This window comes from Petaurus breviceps, unplaced genomic scaffold (genome assembly GCF_028583685.1).
Source record: "Petaurus breviceps papuanus isolate PSGF00001 unplaced genomic scaffold, PetGlider_PUasm1.0 154, whole genome shotgun sequence".
Taxonomy (NCBI): domain Eukaryota; kingdom Metazoa; phylum Chordata; class Mammalia; order Diprotodontia; family Petauridae; genus Petaurus; species Petaurus breviceps.
The window spans coordinates 14,850,990-14,858,991 of NW_027185715.1; the positions used below are offsets into that span (position 1 = coordinate 14,850,990).

The 8,002-nt window shown below is 38.0% G+C and overlaps 1 protein-coding gene across 1 annotated transcript in view; it reads right to left on the reverse strand.

The window, feature by feature from the left end:
* Nucleotides 1-1,984: 1,984 nt before the first annotated feature.
* IL22 (interleukin 22) overlaps nt 1,985-8,002 on the reverse strand; it is a 6,962-nt gene continuing 944 nt past the window's right edge. Inside the window, exons 3-6 of the mRNA XM_069081755.1 lie at nt 7,027-7,092; nt 6,634-6,777; nt 5,361-5,426; nt 1,985-2,575 (exon numbers count right to left, since the gene is read on the reverse strand). Of these exons, the coding sequence (XP_068937856.1) occupies nt 2,498-2,575; nt 5,361-5,426; nt 6,634-6,777; nt 7,027-7,092 (354 nt within the window). The 3' untranslated portion in view covers nt 1,985-2,497. The remainder of the gene's footprint in view (nt 2,576-5,360; nt 5,427-6,633; nt 6,778-7,026; nt 7,093-8,002) is intronic.

Sequence of the window (8,002 nt, forward strand, 5' to 3'; positions counted from 1 at the left end):
AGTCATTTAGCTAGTATGTATACGAGGCAGAATTTGGACTTCAGTATTCCCAACTCCAAATTCAGTACTCTATCAAGTGAGATGAGATTTGTAAAGGACTTGCTTCAATGCCTGGCATACCGTAGGCATTAATAAGTATTTGTTCCCTAGCCACTGAACTTACCTACCTCCAAAATTAAGGGGAAAAAATTAGTTGATAGAAAATCCATGTCTGACAGTGTTTTGTCCTAGAGGCCCTATAGGTGTCTGCCACAAAAAAAAAAGAAGGAAGGAAGATTAATATCTGTTCTATGGAACCATTATTGGTTTGTTGTTGCTGTTTTTAGTTACTCAGAGTCTGATTTTCTTTTAGTGATCTTTGCATTTACGTCGTTGTAATGAGGTCTATTATTAGCTTGGTTCTGCTAGTTTTGCTCTATAATCATTCAAGGGATGCATGGAGTGTTCAGGGGGGACTAGCATCTCTGGTCTTTTCAGAGAAGCTCTCACCTATGGCACATCTGGGTGCCCAGTGGCCACACCCCAGGTTGCCATCTTAGCAGAAAGGCTAAATCAGGTTGAGGATGACCAATGGGTCTCAACCAGTGGTTAAGTTAAGGGGGTATCTTCCCCAAGCGTGTGAAGACTTCCCCCTGTGGAATGGGTGCATGAGAACAATTAAACCATGAAATCAGCTGAAGCAGGCACTGTGGAATGCTTAGAGCTTGGTTAGGCAACAAAAACACCAAGAGCCATCCACTGGATCCTAGACCATGACAAGTCATTTTGACTTTCGTCCTACCACTGGACTTTGATGACTGAAAGACACAATAAGGCTGACTTTGTGCAACCCTACTTTACTTAAATCCAATTCACAAATAAGTCAAGACATCACCCCATGACATCACTGGTCCTCTTCAGAATGAAGGACAAACAACATCAGTTCATGCTGATCTCGTATTTCCCTGATTTTTTCATATTGATCATTTCTTACTACATAATAATACTCTATTCACTCATATACTATAAAGTTAAAGTTTTGGTTTGGGTTTTTTTTTTTTAGATTCTTCAGTGAATTTGTACCCAATTTGTTTCCAGGTCCTTCCTACCACAGAGTATTACTTAGAGGGGCTTACCATTTCCTTCTTCAGTTCATTTTATAGATAAGGAAACTGAGGCAAATGGGGATAAGTGACTTGCCCACGGTCACCCAGCTAATGTCTGAGGCCAGATTTGAACTCAGGAAGCTTCCTTACTTTGGACTCTGCACTCCATCCATTGTGCCACCAGATGCCCCATAAATATGTAGATAGATACACACAAAGGTACATATATATATGTATATATATATATATATGTACATATATCCATTGTGTATAAACATATATATGGGGGGCGGCATTTATTTATACTCCTTAGGAGAATCATTGGGTCAAAAAATATGTAAAATTAGTTGCTTTTCTTGAAAAATTCCAAACTGACATTCAGAATGGGTGCAACTTCATTTGAAATGTACCAATTTTTTGAGAAGTCTTTATATGGCTAGTAAAAATCAAGTAAATTGGGGCGGCCAGGTAGCACAGCGAGTAAGAGCACTGGTTCCAGTGTCGGGATGACCTGGGGATCGAATCCAGGCTCAGACACTTAGCATCCACCCAGAAACACCTGGCCGTGTAACCTTGAGCAAGTTACTTAACGCCAATTGCTTAGGGGCGGCCAGTTGGCTCAGAGAGGAAGAGCACCAGCTCCAGTGTCAGGATGACCTGGGGATCAAATCCGGGCTCAGATACTTAGCACCACACCCAGAAATAACTGGCCGTGTAACCTTGAGCAAGTTACTTAACCCTGATTGCTTTAAAAAAAAATGTTTAAAAAAATCAAGTAAATTTTTCAGGAAAAAATGAACAACAGAAATGACATTGACAGACTATAATAATTCCATGCAGAAAATAATCAGAAAGCAGCCAGATTGGTAAAAATCAAATATTTATTCATATCAAATAAATATACCATAGCTATATGATTTCATATATAGCATATATGAACTAGTTTCAGTCAGTTAACAGCATTTAATATTTTCAATAAATAAAACCCTATCACTGAAATCTTTATAAATAAAACATACAATTATGGCATTAATAAATATAGTCAACATTAGGAAGCATTCTCCCCCCTAAAGTATTGATAAGTATTCACTAAATGTGTATAGAGGCCATTTTCAAAAAATAAATAAATTATATTTTTTATGTAAAATACCTTGCCAGACTAATATTTCAGTTATATAGCAAGGTTTTAGAAGCTTACTATTGGGGCTCAGAAACAGAATGCACTTATTAAGAATACGCTTGAGTTTTCTCCTTAGGTCAGTCAATCAGGGTACATACTAAATGGACACATTTATGCTCTAGTTTTGGCTTCTCAATTGCCTTTTTGAAAAGGGGAAAGAACATTCTAGCTTTCCATCTAATCTTCCAAAGTCGAATTTCCTCTTTCTAATCTTCTTATTTTGTCGAGAACTTTAACTACAGTATTTTCGTAGGAACATAAGCAGCAAATCCATCTCACTAATTGTTTTTATCTCTCCATTTTTTCCCAACTGAAAAAAAAAATAAGAAAAAAGACCATTTTAGGACTTATACCAACAGGATCAAAATTAGAAAAAAAAAGAGATGAAGTTAGATTGTTGGAGAGAAGCAGCTCTATTGTAGTAAATTAATTCAGTCAAAAATGTCTTTTACAGAACTTACAATTTCCAGTCCTTTTAAAATGGGTCCAAAGTGATATTCTTTGAATAAGGGAGGAAACTGTAGTTGGGTTGTTATTGTTCTTCAATATTCCCTTCAATCTTGAAAAGGACCATGATATCAGGGAGGTGATGCCAAGAAATGCAAGTGAAGGAGGGCTGTGTGCAAAGTCACCAGCCTCTCTTTCTTCTCTGGAGCCATCTTGGTCCAGTGGCCAGATATAGATCAGGTATATTACCAAAAGCCATGGATTGCAGCTATTAGAGCCATAAGGACTCTGCAAAACCATTTAGGCCTGGCACACAGTAGGCACTTAATAAATGCTTATCTATTGACTTGGGCTCTCTGAGCCTCAAATTCTTCATCTATAAAGTGGCGGCAATAATACTTGTTATTAGGGGCAGTGAATAGAGCCCCAGCCCTGGAGTCAGGAGGACCTGAGTTCACATCCCACCCCAGACACTTAATACTTACTAGCTATGTGACCTTGGGCAAGTCACCTAACCCCAATTGTCCTGCCTTCCCTCCTCTGGACCAAAAAATAATAATAATACTTGCTTTTTTTCCCTTAGCTCCCTTAGCTCACAGTCCAGATTTTTTAAAAATCTTTCTCACATGGTTGTTCAAGGACTATAACTTATAATATAACATAATTAACTTATAATTATTGAAATGGGTTTTATCTCCTGAAACTATACTAGAATTCTAAATATTCTTTCCACTAACTGAAAGTTCAAATTCCTTTTTTGGCCTTAATTTCTACTTACTTTTGTCATTCTCCCAGAGAGCATTTCAAAATATCATTATCAATATCAAAATATAATTAATATTATATTTTACTTTAACTAATGGCTTCACAAGATGATTTTAAGTCTCCAGTTATATTAATGAAGCAAAATTCAATAAACCAGCTTTTTCTCATACTCCACTGTTAGGAGAAAGCTTAAGATGACAAAACAAATTGACAGAAGTAATTTTATCCAAAAATCTGATTTCCACATATCAGGCATCAGCCCAATTTCCTATACTTCCTAAGTACACAGCCCAAATTCCAAATGATCATAATTTATCGTTGTTATGAAATATTACTAAATTCTTAATCATCAGCATGAGAATCAGCTGAGATTGCCACACCATATTTACTGTGGCATTAAAGTAGATTAATATGTTTTAGGAAGAATTTCCATAACTAGGTTTGAAATTTTTTTTTTAATTTTCAAGGTATACCTCCATAAACCTGAAATTGCAATTATCTCGTCAACCTACTCCCCAAATTTCTAACTTCACCTTGTTTCAGTATACCTGTGCCCTAACAACAGCATTCTCTTCACAGCTCATATCCCTTCTCCTTCATTCTAGTTGAGTCCCATTTCTATTTGGGGGTCTTCCCCTAATCAGTAGAGTTGAGGCATGTATAAAAGAAGTCCTCCAGAATCCCGTACACATGGACTGACTCCCAGGTCAGACTTCCTTCTTTCTCTCATAAATTATCCCCACAACAAAAAGAAGGCCTGACCTCCTGCTATATTTATAGGCAGCTGCTAAAGATCAGGGCATGTTGACCATTTGTCTTAAAAAACAAAAGTGTTGGATGTTGTGTTAGGGTAAGCTGGACCTAAAACTCAGGAATGTTTATTATAACATAGATCTTGCAGTAAGATTCCAGCTTTTCCTCCATCCTTCCCTTATTTCTCCATGTTTTTATCTTTTAAACAATGCCAGAACTCATTTCAATAAATGGATTTGTTTTCTGAGAATTTAAAAAAAAAATCTTATTGAGCAAATTTATATAACTCTAAAATTGGAAAAACTAAAAAAGAAATTGACATTCATCTCCATCACTCATTTTTAAGTGAGTGAATGATGATAAGATTAAAGACTGCCTGACACAGAAATGTATATATTCCAAATCCTGAAAGTATAGATGGGTTCCCAGTTCTCAGTGGGGTAGCATAATGGAAAGAGTCAGTTAACATGGTGTCAGATTCCACCTCTGTGACTTTGAACAAGCCAATTAAAAGCCCTAGGTCTCATTTTCTTCATCTGCAAAATAAGGGGGTTGGAGTGAATGGCTTCCTAGCTCCCTTTCAGCTAAATTGAGGGGACAAGATACACAAGTTTTCTGGAAATGATAAGCACACCTTGAACTGCGAGGCAGATGTGAGATTTAAGTCTTTGCCCTGATACTTACTTGCCATATGAGCTTAGTCAAGGAAAATAATCAGTATGGACCTCTATTTCCTCATTTGTAAAAAGAAAGGGTTGGACTAGATCCTTTCCAGTTCTGACAACCTATGATTTATCAGGTTTTATACACACATGCACACACATATACATACACATATATGTGCGAGTAGATATGTATATGTATACACACACATAGCATCCCAAAAGCCTGTTTTCAGCTGTAAGAGCTTTAAGAACTAAGACTCTGATGACACTATGTAGACATGTCTATACACACAAACTAATATTCATTCAACAAACTTTTATAATGAACTGGACACTCTTTTGATAATATTTTGACCCCCAGGTTTAGAACAAACAAGTATTACCCAATGAAATAAGGGGCATTTTTTTCTCTTTACTATTAAACTTTTTAATATTGCAATAGATATGAATAAAGGTAATTAATACCTGTATTAGTTTGTTCCTCATGATATCGATTTGTCTCTGGACACGGCTGCCATTACTCATCAAAGTCTACAAAAGGAAAATACAATGTCAGTTTCGATATGATGTTTCTTAATTTTACATTGCTTAGTCTGAACATGAGGTTCAGGCTTCCTTTGATTAAAGACCTGAAAAGAATCCCATCAGTCATTTTTTTAATTGGTGACTTAGATTTTCCAAGCTGTTTTTGACCTTGGGTCAACACAGATCTGGCCACGTCACATACATGAGACTGATTAACCATGTGGAGAGGGTAAAGTGATTTACTCCACATTCTGAATTTAACCCAGGCTATGCCATGTTATTCTTGTATTTTGTCCAGCACTTCATAGTCAATCAGTAGCTAAATGACTCATGAATATATGCCAAGAAGATTTGCATAGTTTTAAGCTTCCAATGAAATGAAGTTAAAAAATTCTTAATATGGTCCCTTCCTATAACATCACAAGGCATTCATGAATGTCCTTTGACATACACCCATTGTCAGTACCCTAGAACCTTCAGCAAGTTCTTTCACCTCTCTATCAAATAAGAGGGCTTGGACTAGATGATCTATGAGGTTCTTTCCATTTCAAAATCTATGATCCCCTGAGACTGCTTTGGAAACTTACCATTCTGCTCTCTAACACTTCTTTCCATTCTTTCCTCCCCTCTCCTTGACTTTCTAGCTCTTAAATTTCACAGCCACTCTCATTAATATATTTTGAGCTACATCAAGCAATCTCAGAGCTCCATTCCTCAGCACACCACCCCTAAATTTCATTTTGTCAGGGACAAGTGAATTCAAAAAGAGTGATCATCCTCTATTTCTAAAGGTCAGAATTTAAATACAACAAATTATACAAATACTCAAACACATTCCCTTACTTCAAAGGACTAGAAATGTCACAGACCCTCGAAATTCAAAGGGATCTCAAAGGTTGTTGTACCCTACAACAAGAACCCCTCATTTGGTATCCCTACCAAATGACCGTCCAGCCTCTCTTTTAAGAACCTCCCAAGAAGACTATTCCACTTTTGGACAGCTCCTAATTAGAAATTTATATGAATGAAAAGCCAGTATCTACAGAAATTCCTGCTCTGGCTCCTAGTTCTGCCCTAAGGGCACTAAAACAAGAAATCTAACCCTCCCACCATGACAGTCTACAAGTAAGTATGCTGGAAATAACTCTGAATGGGGGAGATAGCTCGGAGTAATTAAAGGAAGGTTGTCCTCTGAGTAGAAGAAGATACTCACACAGCCATTCAGCTTGGTTTTCACATCATGCAGGAAGGGCAAAACGTCTCGCATGTATCGCTGGAATTTTTGTGGGTAAGAAACTGACACTTTCTTCAAGACCAAGCTCAAAATCTCCTTCATCAAATAACAGCGATTTGTGTCCTGCAAGACAAAATTCACCGCAGTTGGAGTGAATCAAACACAGAGCATCCCTCCACCCATCTGGTTTCCCAGATGCCAGGGACTATGCTAAGATTAGGGACACAAACGAAAAAGAAAGACCATTCACACTCTCAAAGGGCTTACATTCTTTTTTTTTTTCATTGTTTTTCACAAAACAAGCACTGACTGTTAAACAGGTCTTAATACACAAGATCTTGTTAGGTTATGTAGAGTATGGCCATTACTTACTTCCACCTGGTTGAACATGGAACTTTCAAGGAGTCGAGTGCTGGTGTCCTCGTCAGACAAGCTGGCCTGAAAGGGAAGGAGATCAATGTGGAGACTTGCAATATATGAAGAGAATGAAGCAAAGAAAGGAAACAAAACAGAAAATCCAGGTGTCGATTATATATTGATAAATGGAGGAGTGACCAGGGAATGTCAAAAAGCAAGGGAGAGAATGAAGAGTCAGCAAACCAAATGGTTCCTTTGGAGATAGCTCTCAGTGAAATGTCCCAAAGGCCAGTATAGCAGATTTTCTGGCTAACCAAACTATGCCCTTGTGTTTGCCATATAAAACTTGACTACTTATTCCCTTTTCAGCTTTCTTACGCTGGACTCTACTTCACGCGTTCTATCTATGACCTAGCTCACGGAGCCACTTGAAGTGTCTCTGGCACAATACTCCATCTCCCACTTCTGTGGAATTGCACTAGTTGTCCCCATATCTGGAATATTCTGACCCTTCACCTGCACCTCTTAATTTGCCTGTATTCCTTCAAGGCTCAAAATTCACCTTCTTCAAGAAGTCATTCCTGGGGGTGGCTAGGTGGTGCAGTGAATAGAGTGCTGGCCCTGGAGTCAGGAGGGCCTGAGTTCAAATCTGGCCTCAGACACTTAACACTCACTAGCCATGTGACCTTGGGCAAGTCACTTAACCCCAAGAGCCTTGCCTTCCCCCCTGCAAAAAGCAAAAAAAAAAAAAAAAGTCATTCCCGGTCCTCTCCCCTTTCAGATTACTTTTCCAAGTATTCTGTAATGATCTTCTATAAACCTAGTTAGAAACATATTGTTTCAGGGGCTGCTAGGTGGTGCAGTGAATAGAGCACCGGCCCTGGAGTCAGGAGGACCTGAGTTCAAATCTGACCTCAGACACTTAACACAAAAAAAACTAGCGATGTGACCTTGGGCAAGTCACTTTTTCTTCCCCTCCAAAAAAAAAAAA